We start from the raw sequence: 18,196 nt of genomic DNA on the forward strand, positions 1-18,196 counted from the left end.
TCCTTCTTTGTAGGCAGCAGCAACACCATTTTCAGGAAGCTAGCATTGTGGCTCCACCCCACCAGGGTGATTTTCTTCTGATAGCAAGAAAATGTGCTGGAAAAGGAATGATACTGTTTGCCTCATCAGCATATTCCATCTCAGGTTTGCAAAAAATAAAAATAAAGACACACACACCCTTCTTTATATGTGACTGTGGCTGGCATGAATATACCAGCACTTTAATTTGTTTCATACCCACATAGGCACAACCCTTCACACTTTGATTTTTTTTGGCATAATTTCTATACACTTTCCTATTTATAAAATGATGGTTGCAACACAAAGACGGGACCAATAATCAGCTAAGAACTAATATACACAAGTTGTCTATAAAGTCAAACCTACAACACTGGTAAAGCTATCTGCCATTACCAAGGAGGCAATCCAATGTGAATGCCTTTTGGGCATTACAACAGTATTAAGTAGGGTAATGTGTGTGTGATTTTTCCCAAAGGAAAAAATAACATCCTCAACGAGGAGCAAAATCAACTTCTAGATAAACAAGCATATTAATCGATGGCCCTGCATTCTTTCCCAAATGCAACATTTAGTAAATGTTTTTCTGAAGGCTTCCTTGACCTCTCTATTTCTCAGGCTGTATATCAGGGGATTGAAGAAAGGTGTCAGGACTGTATAGAAGAGAGAGAAGACTTTGTTGAGGTCTCGCAGGGCATCTGTTTTGGGCAACATGTAGACAATCATGATTGTGCCATAGAAAATGGACACCACAGTGAGGTGTGAGGAACAGGTCGAGAAGGCTTTCTGCCTCCCACTGGTGGAGGGGATTCTCACAATGGTAGATATGATATAGACATAGGATGTCAGGGTCAACAAGAAGGGAGGCAAGGAACATATCGCAGCCAGGAAGGTGGTTAAAAGTTCAATCACGTGTGTGTCGTTACACGAGAGCTTTAATATTGGATTGAAATCGCAAAAGAAGTGGCTGATTTCACTGTGGCCACAGAACCTTAACTGGTGCATTAAATATATAGTCACGTTAATAGCCAATGAACCGCTGATCCAAGATGCAGCTATTAGCCGGAGGCAAACTCTGCCATTCATCAGTACTGTATAGAGCAGTGGTTTACAAATTGCCACATACCTATCGTAGGACATTGCTGCTAGGAGATAACATTCCGAGGCTGCCAAGAAGCCAAAGAAGTAATATTGGATCATGCATCCAGTTACAGAAATGGTTCTTGGACCTCCATCAGAGAGATTGGCCAGCATCATGGGAAGGATGTTGGAGCTGTAGCAGGTCTCCAGGCAGGACAGGTTTCCCAGGAAGAAGTACATGGGGGTGTGAAGGTGGCGATCAGTCACAACAAGCACGACAATGAGAATATTCCCAAGCATGGTCACAATGTAGATCACTAAGAAGAGCAGGAAGAGAGGAAACCAAAGATCTCCTAGATCTCCAAATCCCAGAAGAAGGAATTCAGTGAGGACTGTTTGATTTCTCAATTCTGCTTTTGCCATTGTATTAGCTTCACACCTGGAAAGATTAGATAAACTCTACTTCAGATGGGTGGAAAGGATTAATATACATTAGCTCTTTTCATTTGCACCCATAAGGTTTAGATGTTGACAGTTATACAGCAGATATTAAACTAGAGAGGGGTAGAGAGAAGAGGATGGGAGGAGGTTTTCCAGGACAACTTTTCAAGTCGTAAGTGAACACAACTAGAGGGTTCAAACAAATATTTTCCTCTCCATCACTAGGATTTTTTAACAGGACCTAGGTTGAGCATGATGCACATTATCCTTAATAATATATTTGCTTTTTAATTCTTCATTAATAGTAGCAAATACTAGGGATGGACAAACCTCACAATTTCAGTTTCCCTTAGTTTTTCTTTTCTGTCTTAGACTTGGTTCACATTTCCACACCATGAAAACATTCATACAATTTTATTTTGTGCACATTTCACCTAACATACACTTGCCTGCACACAAGACAACCAATCTAGAATGAGGCTGCCAGACTGAAGACTGGGAGTGGCCACCAGGACCATATAGCACCAGTCCTAAAGGATCTATATTATCTCCCATTACATTTCCGAACACAATTCAAAATGTTGGTGCTAAGCTTTAAAGCCCTAAATGGCCCTTGGCCCTGTGTACCTGAAAGAGCATCTCCACCCTCATTGTTCATCCCAGTCATTGAGTTCCAGGTCTGAGCGTCTTCTGGTAGTTCTTTCACTGTGAGAAGTGAAGTTACAGGAAACCTGGCAGAAGGCCTTCTTGGTAGTTGCAGCCACCCTGTGGAACACCCTCCCATCAGATGTCAAAGAGATGAATAATTATCTGGCATCTGAAGGCAGCCTGTATAGGGAAGTTTTTTATGTTTGGTGTTTTAATTTGCTGGAAGCAACTCAGAGTGGCTGGGGCAACCCAGTCAAATGGGTGGCATTATTATTATTATTATTATTATTATTATTCAAAGGTCACAGGTTTAATCCCCATACGTGACAACTGCGTATTCCTGCATTGCAGGAATTATCCTCAGGGTCCCTTCCAACTCTACAATTCTGTTATTCTACTATTTTGTTTATGACACCTACATTTGTCCTTATGTACAAATGGCTTTTAATGCCCATTGTGCCTTTAGAGTTTCAATCAAAGCACATGGCAACCTCTTGCCAGCTATGTCCAGATGCTTCTGTTTCTTTCTTTTTTTTCCCCTTCCTCCTATCTCATTCTCACACATCAATGGAAAAGCCAGTAGTTTGCTTACCTTATTCCTCATTATCGCTGTTTTCATGTCTCAGTTGACTGTAGTGTGTTTGCTTTGATTAATAACATTTTTTAAAATGTATAGATTACAACATGCCCATAGTGCCGGAATTCAATTTACTTCTTCTGCTGTATCTCTGTTCTGAAAACAGCCTCTTCTCATTTTCCCCATCTTATTCCTGACCTCAATTCATTCTTGAAATTAAAAAAGGCATTTTTGTTTTCAGTGTTTCTTCTCTCCATATATATTCCATCAGAATGATTTTCCTTCTTGGTACATTGCATCTCTCTCTTCCCACAGGGAAATCACAGTCTCCTTTGACATCATTTTAATAATAGGTGTTTTAAGGCTAGAAACAGCAAACTACCGGTACTTATGTACTTAAGCATATTGCAATTAAACTACTGACTTCAAAGCTTGCTCTTTTTTAAAGAATATCATATAGGAACATAGAAAGCTGCCTCATAATGAGTCAGCCCATTGGTCAATTCAGTATTGTTTGTACTGACAGAAGCTCTCAAGGGTTTAAGGCAGGGAGATGCCATGCAATGAATCTAGGACCTTCTCTACTCTAGGGAGATGCTCTTTCACTGAGCTATGGCCCTTCCCTTTTGACTTTCACTGGAAGAAATCAACAGTAAGCAAACTGAGTAAACAATGGCTCAAAACAGAAAGAGGCAAATTAATATATTTTATCCTCTAGTGTAAGTGGGCATACAGGAATGTGCATACTGAAATTTGTCCACACTTCATACACATCATAGTGTGGCTGTGGCAGCCTAAGCTGTTGAACCATGGGAGGGAAGAGAGTTGTGTAAATGAGCTAACCCTTGTAAAATTATTGAAATGTATAAAACTGAAAATCATAATTAATATTATAATAAAAAATACAGTGGTACCTTGGGTTACAAACTTAATTCGTTCCGGAGGTCTGTTCTTAACCTGAAACCATTCTTAAGCTGACGTGTGGTTTCGCTAATGGGGCCTCCCACTCCTGCCACACCGCCGGCGTGCTGTTTCTGTTCTCATCCTGGGGCAAAGTTCTCAACCCAAGGTACTACTTCTGGGTTAGCGGAGTTTGTAACCTGAAGTGTTTGTAACCCAAAGCATTTGTAACCCGAGGTACCACTGTAACAATTTTATGACAGAATAAAAAAGGTAAAGGACCCCTAACAGTTAATTGCAGAGGACTCTGGGGTTGCGGCACTCATCTCGTTTTACAGGCCGAGGGAGCCAGCATTTTTCCACAGACAGTTTTTCTGGGCCATGTGGCCAGCATGACTATGCCACTTCTGGCACAATGGAACACCAAAACCAGAGCAGCACACGGAAATGCCATTTACCTTCCCGCCAGAGCGGTACCTATTTATCTACTTGCACTTTTTTTTTGCCTGCTTTCGAACTGCTAGGTTGGCAGGAGCTGGAACCGAGCAACGGGAGCTCACCCCATTGTGGGGATTCAAACCACCAGCCTTCTAATCGGCAAGCCCAAGAGCCTCAGTGGTTTAGACCACAGCACCACCTGTGTCCAAAACACAATACAAAACAGAATACCAAAACACAAGTACCCACAACTTACTGAGCAATAGTTCCTATCTCTGTGCGGTTCTGTGTCCTTGTTCATGCATCAGTGAAATGGGTACCTTCATCTGTACAAGGAATTAAATGGAATGGAAACCAATGTGAGAACATGTTTTTCCCTGCTGCAGACTATAGGGACAAAACAATGTAGTATGATGGGGTAATTAAGCCGTCGTCATCAAGGGTTTCATAAGCTGGGCCAACTCATTCCCTCCCCAAGCTTTCCCCTAAAGATTGTTATCCTTATGGAAACTTTGAACTTACCCAGAGCCCATTGATACCTCCCTCCTGAATGTGTGTGGCTGATTTGCTTATGTTAGCAACATTGGCCTGAGCATTGACCTTTGAAGGAATGGCATAGCACTCAACACAACACTGTTTTTGAAAATGAACACTTGCCACGAAGGCTGCTCCATTGCAGCAAGTGGGGCACTGCCCCACCAACCTCATTCTTCCCTCAACCAGCCCCCAACTGCCTGCCTTCTTACACCTAGTCCAGGGAATGGCACTGCTTATGGCAGCTTTCTTCTCCTTATTATCAGTCTTGCCAGTAGTAGAACATAACAGGGAGGCAGATGGGGACCAGAGCAGAATTAATTGGCTTTGCTCATCATTGGCTTTGGCTCCACCTCCTGTTGAGATCTCTGCCTTCTTCCCCATGAGTTCCAAAAGTCATCAGCCACCAATGTTCATTTGAAAATGCTTTTTAGAACAACAGTGACAACAACAAAAATACTACTTCCTCTTTCACAGTTACGGTAAATAGTGTCCAGGGGATAACCAGCCTTCGTCTGGAAAAGATATTAAAAAACATGGAGCAGAGCATTTAGAAATACAAACATTCAAAGCTGCTGGATTCAATATCTGCAACAAACCAAAAGAGGAAGTATTTACCACCTTCTTCTTGGAATACAAACCCATACGGTAAAGGAATAAGCCATTATCGCTAGTTGATATCATAGCAGTAGGTAAGAAACATTTCATAAACTGCCTCAGACAGGAGTGTGATGTAAGAAGATAATGAACACTGTTGGAAACAGGATGTTGGATGAGGTGGGTTTTTGGTCTGGCCCAGCAGGGTGTCCTGTGTGTGTTTATCCTCTTATAAATGTCATATTTATTTCTCTCGAAAGCGTTTTCACATCAATGTTTTCCAGTACTGTTACCATAAAGACCATCGACCCAGCCTTTCTTTTGCTGTTGTCAGTAAAATTGCATTTTTCTTTTCTTTTTTATCTTTTCATTCTCTATTTGTAGCTACCTGCATTGAAAGCATGTTTAATGTTTTGTTTGATTTATGGCAGATGCATTCCATGAGTAGCATCCGAGAGAAAAACCAGACGATCATCCTGCTGGGGTTTAGCGATCTCCAGGATCTGCAGATATTCATCTTCCTGATCTTTCTATCCATCTACCTTGTGACCATGGCTGGGAATATCCTCATTGTTGTTCTAGTCATTTCCGACCAGCACCTTCACACACCCATGTACTTCTTTGTGGGTAACCTATCCTGCTTAGAGACCTGCTACAGCTCAACCATTCTGCCAAGAATGCTAGCCAGCCTTCTATCCGAGGACAGAACCATTTCTGCAAAAGGATGCATGCTGCAGTTCTGGCTCTTTGCATTTCTAGCAGCAACAGAATGTTATCTCCTGGCGGTGATGTCTTATGATCGCTATCTTGCGGTTTGCAAACCACTGCACTATGCAGCCCTTATGGACAACCGTCTCTGTGTCCAGTTAGTGCTCGTATCTTGGCTAAGTGGCTCATTAGTAGTCACCACAATTACACTAACAATGGCACAGTTCAGTTTTTGTGCTCCATACGAAATAGACCATTTCTTTTGTGATTTCATGCCATTGATACAACACCTCTGCAGCGGTGCCCATTTTCTTCTGTTGTCCAGTTTCATCACTACATCTGTGTTTACCTTTCCACCATTTCTGCTGACCATTGCTTCGTACATTTACATCATCACTGCAATTCTGAGAATCCCATCTGCCACAGGGAGGAAGAAAGCCTTTTCCACCTGTTCCTCCCACCTCTCTGTAGTCACTATCTTTTACGGGGCATTAATAGTAGTGTACATGTTCCCAAATACAGACACGCTGAGCCGAATGAACAAAGTCTTCTCTCTCTTCTACACGGTCTTTACACCTCTGGCCAATCCTCTGATATACAGCTTGAGGAACAAGGAGGTGAGCAAGTCTCTGAAAAGAGCCATCGACAAATGCGTGCCAACACAAAAGCTCACAATAATTTCTCATTAAAGTAATTGGGTGTGTGAGACACAGGGCACTTACACACAGTGGTTTATTGTAGATGTGGTGCTTCTCATGCAAGCATTTTTTCCCCAGCATCCATATGATTTTATCCTCACCAAAATGCCATGCCATATGCCCTCCATTTAATCTGTTTTTACAGTTTCCATGTTTGTTTTTGTTTTGTTTTTTGTTACCTAATGGGCCTGAGTTTAAATGGGATTCTGATACATCTGGATTAAATTGGAAAATAATATTAGATGGCTTTTAAAAAAAATTAAAATATTGGGTTACAAAAATACCTGCATTATCTCTTTTTCAGGTCATAGAGCCATTTTACTTACCAGTTGCATTCAATGTGAGACTTTAATGTTGCATACAGTGTGAGGTTGGGGGGGAGAGAATGGGGAGAGAGTGAGAGAGGCTGCAGTGGTAAAGCTTGCGTTCTTTTACTCAGGTTTTTTGTGTCAGCGTCACTTGAGTAGATTTTCTTTCTATTCACTTATTATTTTTTCCTTGTCAGTGACAGAAGTTGAGGGGGGCAGGCAGGGCATAGTTGGTTGTCGTTAGTTGACTGCAGTTAGATTTGTTTGCATGGGGGGGCACGCGAGCAATGTGTAAGTGTGTTTGTGTGTTTCTAACCCAGTGGATAGATTGCTGCATTCAACCATTTTTTATTTGGAGTAGTTCCATTGAAATTGATGAGCCTGAGTTAGTCATGATGATTAATTTCAATGGGTCTACTCAGAATAAAAAATAGATGAGTGCAATCCAATGCTTTTTGAACCTCTCATTATTCTGTCTGCAAAAGAGGTCCTTGAAACTTTCATGTCTGCATAATGACGAAAGGAAACTTCTCATTCCCACTGTGGATTATACTTCCCCTCCGGTCTTTTGCTGTGTAAAGGAAGCCCAAGGAGATTTGTATCTCTCACCATGTAACTTAAATTAAGCAGAGTAAATAATAAATCCATGGGGAGTTTTGCATCCTTAACTAAACCTTTGAGAACTACTTGCTCAACATGATGTCTTATAACTGCCAGGAGACACTATACTGCAGCCTTCACCAATGGCTGGGGCTAATGGGAACTGTAGACCAAAACCCCTGGCAGGAACCACATTGAAGAAGGCTACTTTCCAGCTAATGAAAAGTAGATATCCCCTGTTCTGTTCATTCCTTGGGGCAGATTTGGACAATCCTTCACACACACTCCAATCTGTTCAGGAAGAGATTGCTCAAAGCTCTTCCTCTTCCATCCAGCACCACTTCTGCTTCTATGTGTGGGTAGAAATTGTCTGACAACGTGTGTTTTAACTGTGCAATCCTAGATTTCCAGTATGCATTTGAATCCATCCCACAAAATACACATGGTTTGGAGGTAAGCCAGGTCTTTTCAGGAGAGGAAGAAAAACCATATATAGTGGTACAGTGGTGCCTCGCAAGACGAAAATAATCCGTTCCGTGAGTCTCTTCGTCTAGCGGTTTTTTCGTCTTGCGAAGCAACCCTATTAGCGGCTTAGCGGATTAGCGCTATTAGCGGTTTAGCAGCTTAGCGGCTATTAAAGGCTTAGCGGCTTAGCGACTAAAAGGCTATTAGCGGCTTAGCGGCTTAGAAAAAGGGGGGGAAGCGGAAAAAATTGCAAGACTCGCAAGACGTTTTCGTCTTGCGAAGCAAGCCCATAGGGAAATTCGTCTTGCGAAGCGCATCGAAAAACGGAAAACCCTTTCGTCTAGCGGGTTTTTCGTCTTGCGAGGCATTCGTCTTGCGGGGCACCACTGTACCTCGGTTTTCGAACGTAACCCATTCCAGAAGACCGTTCTACTTTTGAAACATTTGAAAACCAAGGCGCAGAAAATTGAGAAAAATACAGTGGCACACTCAGCGGAAACCTTTTGATTTCCAAGGCCCGTTCGAAAACAGAAGAATTTACTTCCAGTTTTTCGGCGTTTGGGTTCCGAAACATTTGGCAACAGAGACATCTGAAAACAGAGGAACCACCGTATTCAAATTTCAGCACAACCTTTTTTGGGGGCACAATGAACAGCAATGCCATCCTGCTCAGGGCCTGTTGAAATGAATAGGAATTTGTGAGAGTATGGCACAGTTCCAGTTCAATTTGATGAGGTTTGTTTCAAGAGAAACTCGTGGTAGCTTGAAAGAAATAGGATACACATTTATCAGGTATTAATCTAATCTACAGTTATTCAAGGGATTTCTGACATTTAGTAATTTAAAAGAGATCCAGGCTGAGGACTAGTGAAATGGCTGGAGGGCTAGCCTTGGATTGGACAGATCTGAGTTCAAATGTGTGCTCAGCTCTAAAGATTACTTTGGTTTATCATTCTCTCTCAGCCTGATCCCACTCTACAGTGTAGCTGTGAGGATACATTTGTGTGTGTTTGGGTGGGTGCCTTGACTCCTCTAAATTACTGGGTCTAGTGGGTGTTGGTGTTTAATCACTGCTTGGAGTATTGAGATTGGCTGCCACACATTGAATTATCAGTGTCAAAATACAGGCCAAACCAGTTTTTCCATTCTCAGAAAATCATCATGGAGAACAAAAGGAAGGTAATGGGAGATTAACCAAGCAGATACTCTGTGTCAGACAGTAGATGGGTGTGAGAGATAGCAGAGACAAAGCAGAGTTGGCTAGCATGGGGGCTAGAGAGAAAAAGTGTCAATCAGTTAAAGCCAGCAAGCTGAGCAGAGGCACAGAGAGCCATGTTTGATTTCTTTTTTTGATCCAAGGATAAATCAATGGGAGAAACAGGACCCTATCGGAGTGCAATGCCTTGAACCCCTCCATCATAGGCTCAGATTGCATATGTGTGTAAATAAGCCAAACATAATAAATACACCCAGTAGTGATGTATGGAAGTGAGAGCTAGACCATAAAGAAGGCTGATCACCAAAGAATTGATGCTTTTGTATTATGGTGCTGGAGGAGACTCTTGAGAGTCTCATGGACTGCAAGAAGATCAAACCTCTCCATTCTTAAGGAAATCGGCCCTGAGTGCTCACTAGAAGGACAGATCCTGAAGCTGAGGCTCCAATACTTTGGCCCCCTCATGAGAAGAGAAGACTCCCTGGAAAAGACCCTGATGTTGGGAAAGATTGAGGGCACAAGAAGAAGGGGACGACAGAGGACGAGAAGGTTGGACAGTGTTCTCGAAGTTACCAGCATGAGTTTGACCAAACTGCGGGGGGCAGTGGAAGACAGGAGTGCCTGGCGTGCTCTGGTCCATGGGGTCACGAAGAGTCAGACACGACTAAACAACTAAACAACAACAATAAATACACTACCGTCTCTGCTATGCTTCATTTCCAAAGGAAACACAAACCCTGACTAAGTGTCTGGACCCCTGGAATTTTGCACTGCTCTGAGATTGGGGTGGCATGTAACGCACACACAGAATCACCTTGAGCTGCATGGATGAACAATGAGATAGAGATGAGATAGACTGATGGTTAGAATCCAATGGTCATCAGCAGCTTGCAAATCACTACAAAACCACGTGAGAGAAACTGAAGACACTTTGCCAAGATGCCAAAAGATGTTTTGTGCACTGCATTTTTTGTTACTTCATTTTAGGTATATAAAAGTAATTATATTGTTGTAACACTGATAACGGGACACAGGTGGCGCTGTGGGCTAAACCACAGAGCCTAGGACATGCCAATCAGAAGGTCGGCAGTTCGAATCCCTGTGACGGGGTGAGCTCCCGTTGCTCCATCCCAGCTCCTGCCAACCTAGCAGTTCGAAAGCACAAAGTGCAAGTAGATAAATAGGTACCGCTCCGGCGGGAAGGTAAACGGCGTTTCCGTGTGCTGCTCTGGTTCGCCAGAAGCGGCTTAGTCATGCTGGCCACATGACCCAGAAGCTATCTGCAGACAAACGCCGACTCCCTCGGCCAATAAAGCGAGATGAGCGCCGCAACCCCAGAGTCGGTCACGACTGGACCTAATGGTCAGGGGTCCCTTTACCTTTACCTTTAACACTGATAACACATCTGACAAGTGGGGCTTAAATCTTGCTCAGTTTGCTGGAAAGAGATGCATAGAGCCATAGCAAGCAGATCCCTGTTTGCCGGGCTAGGTGAAGGAAAGCAGGGACTTCTCCATTCCCCTGATAAGAATCTGGTCCATTGAACCAAAAATATTCGCCACCGCAGCTCTAAGGGATACAAATCCATGTCTTCTGATGGAGACTTTCACCTTGAAAACCACTCATCAAAGTTTTATTCTCATTGGAGCTTTGAACAGAACCTTGGCTGCATGAATAAAATGGACCCAGGATGGTTCAGATACTCAATCATAGATATAAGACCAGTGATGATGTTTCGTTTTTATCTCACCTTTATCATGCTATAGCACAAGAATGACCATCAAATAGTGCAGCAACAAACACTGTTGTTGTTGGCCTCCATCTATCTCAGGAGACAATGGAGGAGTGGGTGAAGCCAAACTGTTGGAGAATTACAGTGTCTGATGTGGTTGTAGAGACTGATACAGGAGAGACATGTTTTGTTGCAGCTGGGGCAGATGAAGGAGTCTGGTTGTGCTACTGTATTGCGGAAGAACTAATAAAACAGTCCAGTATAGACCCACTACTAATGCACTATTATTATTAAATCAACAACATTTGCAGAATACACCAGTCTGGTGAGGCCCAAAGATTACTTGTAAGTTGCAGCCTACATCATCAATATGACCCTCATTCTATGTTTTGTTGAGGTGCACAGAATCACCACCCACTAGCACACAAAGGTGGGGGGTGGAGGGAGCGTTCCACCCCAGGTGCCATTCCTGGGGGGTGCCATCGCAGCAGGGCCCCCCCAGGATGCCAGCCACTCACCGTGCACCCTGGATGCATGACGCATGCCCCCTGCCCTGCGACTCACAATGTGTGCCCCCCACGATGTGCTCCAGTGACGCCCCTGCCTGTTCGCCGCTCTGGGTGCCGGAGCATGTCGCTCTGCCACGGTCACCACCACCACCACAAACTGTTCTGCTAATTTGAAAGTTCCATACTGATAGCCATCAAAAGGGCTTGAGAAGAATCAGAAGGATGAGGCAGGATCTTGGATTGTCATTTCTTGATCCTTTCCATGATCTTCATCTCTGCTGTATTCTTTGGGCAGGATGTTTCCATGCTTTCCATTATCTAACCTTTTCAGCCCCCTGGAAGCTACAAGGCAATTAGGATCTGCAGGGAAAGAAGAAGCAAAATGTTAGGTGCATGATTGATTGATTTGTTTGGGCTCTTTGTTATTCATTGGTGTGCTGAAAGTTTGAGAGAATGCTTAGACAGAGGAGGAAATTTTTCACCAGAAGACCAAAGTGTCTGAATGAATTCCTGGAGGACAGAGCAGAACTGACTGTACTGTGAGGCAACAGGAGGCAGCCACATTGGATGGCAGAAACTGGGCAGCAGAAAACAGATTTTGTTGTTGTTGTTGTTGTTATACATATTTTTCACCTTTGGTCTCTTAAATTTACTATAACCTACCAAGACAATTTCTGTGGTGAAAGACTGTGCTACATGATAGATACACACACTTGCCAACTAAGAATAATGCTCCATGCATCTGATAGAGTCAAATTTATGGAAACTCATGCCATAATTAATTTGTCATTCCTTAAAATGTCTCAGGACTCTTAGCTGTTTCTGTTTTTGCTGTAGCAGGCTACTGCTCTTATACTGTAACTACATTTTTATCCAATACCCCATTATTATTACTTTTTATTCCAAATGGTTTAAATTATAAATACAGCTCAAAACTATTTTCCAAATGTTGGTATCCAGTTTCCTTGTCATATTCTGAAATAAGCACTGTATAATTATTGAAGTCTCATCTCCAAAATATATCATTTCATAGATTTCTGTACTTTTCTGAACTTTGCTGTCTGATTCTGTTTTGAGATGTGCACAGCTTGGGAATTAGATACCGGGACCAGTCACAGCTCACAGCTGAAAGCAATCTGGATCCAATAGCTGGAATATTGGAAGCACGCTGGGCTTCTCAATTAATTTCTTGCATAAGAAAAACTCTGCTGAGTCAAATCAAAAGCCTATCAAATCAAGTTTCCCAAAGCAGCCAGCCAGATGCTTTCATGTTCTTACCTGCAGGGTCACAGTAAGCCCTTTCCTGAGTCGCATCAGATTTAGACTTCCCAACAACTACTAAAAATGAAAGAAAGAGAATAATAATAATAAATAAGAGATATTCAAAGGGAAAGAGCTGTAATTTCTGCCTTATCATCTTAATGTACAAGATGTATTGAAACAGTTGAAAATAACTTTGTTTATTTTTTCTGCTTCCGGTTATGATGGCGACAGGCCAGGCAGCCAGCTCCAGAGCTCCACAGATTTAATTGATTTTCACTCGTTTTAAACCAAGCATTTTATTTTATTTTATTTTATTTTTATTTTTATTTTATTTTATTTTATTAATTTATAGGTTGCTTAGACACCCTAATACACATATCACTGTAGGTCAGTACATAATGCTATTTTTGTGCCTCTGCCTTCTTTCTAGGCTTATGCCATATCTTGCAGGTCTTAATTAGACCAGCGGTTACCATCTGCTGCTTGTTGCTTTGCTTTACTTCCACTTTGGTAGTGCAGAAGGTTCTGAACCATAAAGCTGGCTATTATGGACAGGCTTACTAGTATCAGCACAGTAGCACCATTTTCCGTCTTTGTCATAGCTGCTTGTTGTTGCACACCAGAACCTCCTGGGCATGACTCCTTCATCTGTGCAAGTATAGAACGTCCTCCCCCTGTAAACAAAGGGGAACACGCAGGGCTTTCCGTGAGAGTTGCCGCCATGCTCTGTTTGGAGACAAGAAATATATGAGGCAAATGTTATGACACCAGTTTAATGGAGAGTCTATGTGCTTCACAACACACTGGGACAAACAGATTTCAGCATATTTAGGACTGCACTGAATTATGACTGCAAAGTTTCATTGGTGTTTTGGCATAATAAGCAGCAGAGTGATATGGATCATAGTTGCACCCAATATTCATAGATGGCTAAGCTGGGAGGACCATTAGACATAATATTCTCCAAGAGAGGGCTGATGTTCTCCAAATTCTCCAAAGGTTCAGGCAGAAGCTGAAAAATAATTTATTCAAAAATTGACCAGACTTTTTTTTCTGAGAAATTTCAACTCAGATGTAGGTAATCTTTCATGTATCTTCTGCTACCTCCTTGGATATGGTTACAGATAGGTAGCCGTGTTGGTCTGCCATAGTCAAAACAAAAAAAAAATTTTCTTCTTTAAGGTGCTACTGGAAGAAAAAAAATTTTTTTGTTTTTTCTCCTTGGATATGTTAACTGCAATCCTAAAAGATATAGTTGTAAACAAGTCATAGGAACTGATGGTAATCTTATTACTTCTGCCAGAGATAAATTAGCATACAAATGAAAGAATATGGAAGATATGCAGATAGATATCTGCTTAAAATGCCTGTTGGGTACATGTTACAAAGGAGCTCAAAACACTGCGGCCTGGTTCCCACAAAAAGCAGACAGTAAGCCTGTTTCTTGGCTGTACCACTTCAGAGTAATTGAGCCCAAATTACATCATACTAAAATTAACCAAAGTCATTCAGCAAATTGCAGAAACCAGACTTGCGTAGAAAGTTCCATTCTTGGGCAAGCTGTCTGAACTTGCATTGGATTCTCAAACCAAAGTGTTTCTGGACGATACAAATCTAGATATAATTAATTGAGTCCCTCTCTCTAATGGCTGTCTGCAACACCGCAAACACCACTTGTTTTCCAAAAATATTTTGGATAGGTCACACCACCAGCCTAATCTGACTGTTAATTGTCTTGATGCTGCTCTTATCCTATTAATGGAATTAGCTTTTGTTTAATATATTTTTAACACATTGTTTCACATTGTTTTGAAATATATAATTTAAAATTACTGTGATGGTGGTGATTACTACAACCACTACTACAACAACAACTGAATTGTGGTGCTTGGCAGCACAGAAATACATTTGCGACATACTCATCTGCTCATCCTGTAGGGTTTGAGGTTGTTTTGTTTCGTCTCTTGTGGGTGAAACAAGAGGAGAGGAGCTTCAAAACTAAGAAGAGGAGAGCAGTTCTATGCACACTTCGCAGATCACTTTGCTCTGCACTAGAGGGCCTACTGCAGATAAACTTTCATCAGGACTTCCTTTCCATATGGTATAGAAACCAGGCCTTTAGGGTAGTGATACATATCCTTTGGAACTCTTCTCTTGTTAAATATTGGGCTGTTGTCATGTCTATTGTCTTTCTGCTGCCTATTGAAGTGATTGTCTGCATCTGTATCAAAACGTGTCACTATTGGTCTCCAGAGCCATAGCAGGCACTGTAAGCGCTCCCAACGGTTTGACTTCACCCCTGAAGTCATGGTCTCTTCCATGGTCTCCCGAGACAGACAAATGCCAACAATAACAATCTTCATTAGATTTCAAATTGTTCTTATATATATGGAACAATTTTTAATTATTTGTATAAATGACATTGTTTGTACATACGGAATTGTTTTTACCTGTTGATTATTTTTATTGTGAAATTGCTTCAAGTTCTTTTTAGGGAAGCTGCCCTGATGGGCAGAGTATAAATAGTAGTAGTTGTAGTAGTAGTAATTCAAAAATGAAGTCAAATAAATAAATCCCATTGAACTCAGTAGAATTTACTTCTTAGTAAATATGTGTGTGTGCATACGCTTCCTTCACTGAGATTTTCAAACTCTGGTGATGTGCTTACCTGTCTCATAGCAAGACTTCCAATGGTGGTCTTTGTCATAGGAACTGGTTGTAGCACACCACAACCAATGGAACCTGGATCCATCCTTGGTGCAGGTATGATATGTCTTGTTATTATAAATAAACGGGAAGACACAGGATGAAACGTCTGAAACAGTTAAAGAAAACGGGTAAAGACCATTGTGATTTAAATTTAGTAGATCATATTATTTTAATGTTGTTTTCCACAAGTTCGTAGCCTACAAAAAGAGTGTGGTGTTGAATTCCAGATATTAAAGAATTTTTGTAATCGGCCCTTGAACGTCAGTATCATTTATACTGAACACTGAATAATTCCTTCCTCTTCAAAGATTGGGGGGGGGGACACCATGAAACATGCAATGTAAACTTAGGAAGTCACAAGCGTTTGGGGGGGGGGAGTTCACTGACTTTAGGAAGATAAGAAGCTGTTATACTGAGCCAGACCACTGTTGCATCTAGCTCACCATTGACTAGTAGTCTCTCTCAAGGATTTCAGATGCAGGTTTCTCCCAGTTCTACTTGGAGATACTGGAAACTGGACCCAGAACCTTCTGCATACAAATCAGATGCTTTACAGCTGAGCTATGACCCTTCCCAAATGACATTTCTCACAATTAATTAATATTGGAGCTGTGGGATAGTAAGCGGCATTTGTGTACCAATATATACAGTGATATTGTGGACCTGGGAAAGGTATGGGAAAGTGCCTGCAAAACAATCCTTGGGGAGGAGGAACCACTAAGTGTTTGGAGACTTTGAGACAACAAGGAGGGAGAGAGAATAAACATTATGTATAATGTGGAAACGCAGGATAGAGAGCAGTTTTAAATCTCTCCTTTATAATGCTACATAATACTCAGAGACACCCGAGGAAAGTGATTGGCAGGAGTTTCAGGACAGAAAAAAGACAGTCTCAAGCATCACTATATCAAGCATAATTAATTTTACAAGGTGATAGCTATTACCTTCAATGACTTTGGCAGGAGATTAGACAAAGGTGATGGAGGAAAGCAGCACCAACTATTAACAATAGCCATAACAATTAAATGCTTTCCATCTGTATTCCCCTGTATACCAGTTGTTGGGGAGTACATGGATGGGGAAAAGGGGTTCTCTGCATGTGCCACCCGTTGCCTTAAGAAAAACAATCGCCTGACCAAAACTGAATGGAGTATGCTGAATCAGACTTGGTCTGATCCAGCAGTGGTCATTTTATGTTTTCATGCACTATCATTTGCAAATGACCAAAATAAAAAGTCAAATGTCATGCAGCCCTCTGCCTTATCAGGTCTCTTTGCCATCCCCTCCTGCCATGAAGGGGGAACTCTGTGTGGGGCACTGCCATGGCACTGTCCTCACAGTGACTGCTGCTTTTTAGTCCTTCTCCTCTTCAGTCACTTCTCACTCAAGAAGGCAGTGGGTGGGGGTGAGAAGAAGCAGAGCAGAGCGTATACCTAAGGAACTGGAAGGAATGTGTCAAGGAGATACAACATGGTTCCTCAGAAGCCACAGCTGTCAGGCTCACTAGCAAAAGAGACGTTGCCTCCTCAGCCCATAGCACAATTATTCAGCATTACATAACACTTCCTGCTCAGTATTGCCCTGATTCTTCTTTAAACTTTGCCCACTGGCCTTGTTCCACAGCCCAGGCAAGGAAAGCATCTTCTGTACCTCACACAAATGCTTCTTTTCCACTTCTACCCTATATATATTAACAGTACAATCCTATGCAATCTTACTCAATAGTAAACCTCACTAAATCCCCCAATAAACAGATGAGAACATGATGTTGCTCTTTAAAAAAAAAGTTTCGATACTCCATACAACTGAGTGCCACCAGGAAACAAAATCATTGCTTCTGAGTCACCATGTTCTCCACAGCTTCTCTCACAGGACAGGAGCTTCCAATCTTAAAGTAATGAAGCAGGAAAGAAGAAAACAGAAGAAGGGAGATAGTTCCTGCTTTGCAGTGTTGGGGAGGCAGAAGGAAATTCTTACCTGGATGTGCTGCACTGAAGGGTAACAGGACCCAGGTACAAACTAGGAGTTGAGTGATGAACCACATAGTTGCTGATCACTCCAGAGTTTGAAATCCCTGTGCTTCTTTGTGGTGTCCTCTTTTTAGCACAGTCTCCACACACCCTTAATTATGGTTGCAAAACACTACACTCCATAAATAGCCATGACACTCATACCAGGCAAAGGAATCTCAAATACTAAATACTGGGACAAGAAACTCAAGAGAGGTGTGTATGTGCCAATCAGCTGGGCTAGGCCATTTTTCCCCCTTTCCTGTATCCCTGCACTGCTTTGGCATGAGATTTCCCACATACGTAATACTTCTGAAATTACAGTGAGCAAATCATTGGTGTTAGGTCTGAGCTATAATTCATTGCTAGCTGCAAAACCCTGAAGGCAACACCTCAGCTTCAGAAGAACTTCACTGTCATTCTGAATTGGCTGTTCTGAGAGTGGGGAGTAGGGCCTTTTCAAGAAACTGGAACTCGCCAGAACTGAGTTCCAGCACCTCCCAGGTGGGCTCCATTGCCAATTTAAGAGAACAAGGGAGATGTTCCTTGTGAGTTCCAGTACCTCTTTTTCTAGAAAAATAGCACTGGTGGGGGGTGTTATATTCCTGTCACACTGACTTTCCACACTCCCTTCAAAGACCTCTATCATTGCTGAAAATTATTAGCAATTCCAAGACTTGTAACCATGGGTGTAGCCAGGGGGATGGGGGTTAGCTGCCACTCCTAAATTAAGTAAACAAAAACAC

At 42.0% G+C, this 18,196-nt stretch overlaps 3 protein-coding genes across 3 annotated transcripts; 1 reads left to right on the forward strand and 2 right to left on the reverse strand.

Annotated features, from left to right (window-relative positions):
• Window positions 1-274: 274 nt before the first annotated feature.
• LOC310746641 (olfactory receptor 2AP1-like) lies at window positions 275-3,545 on the reverse strand. The gene is made up of 2 exons (XM_083580621.1): window positions 2,780-3,545; window positions 275-1,537 (listed from the first exon to the last, which is right to left on the reverse strand). The coding sequence occupies exon 2, from the start codon at window positions 1,519-1,521 to the stop codon at window positions 535-537; it is 987 nt and encodes a 328-aa protein (XP_083436747.1). The 5' UTR covers window positions 1,522-1,537; window positions 2,780-3,545; the 3' UTR covers window positions 275-534.
• Window positions 3,546-4,484: 939 nt separating this feature from the next.
• LOC310746640 (olfactory receptor 11A1-like) lies at window positions 4,485-7,035 on the forward strand. The gene has a single exon (XM_083580620.1). The coding sequence runs from the start codon at window positions 5,635-5,637 to the stop codon at window positions 6,628-6,630; it is 996 nt and encodes a 331-aa protein (XP_083436746.1). The 5' UTR covers window positions 4,485-5,634; the 3' UTR covers window positions 6,631-7,035.
• A 3,804-nt stretch (window positions 7,036-10,839) lies between these two features.
• LOC310746722 (matrix metalloproteinase-9-like) lies at window positions 10,840-17,725 on the reverse strand. Its single transcript, XM_083580714.1, has 5 exons — window positions 17,419-17,725; window positions 15,401-15,547; window positions 13,294-13,458; window positions 12,748-12,807; window positions 10,840-11,829 (listed from the first exon to the last, which is right to left on the reverse strand). Exons 1-5 carry the CDS (start codon window positions 17,483-17,485, stop codon window positions 11,684-11,686), a joined length of 585 nt encoding a protein of 194 aa, XP_083436840.1. The 5' UTR covers window positions 17,486-17,725; the 3' UTR covers window positions 10,840-11,683.
• Between the last annotated feature and the right edge of the window lie 471 nt (window positions 17,726-18,196).

The sequence above is a fragment of the Podarcis filfolensis genome (genome assembly GCF_964270895.1).
Source record: "Podarcis filfolensis genome assembly, chromosome: 13".
Classification (NCBI taxonomy): domain Eukaryota; kingdom Metazoa; phylum Chordata; class Lepidosauria; order Squamata; family Lacertidae; genus Podarcis; species Podarcis filfolensis.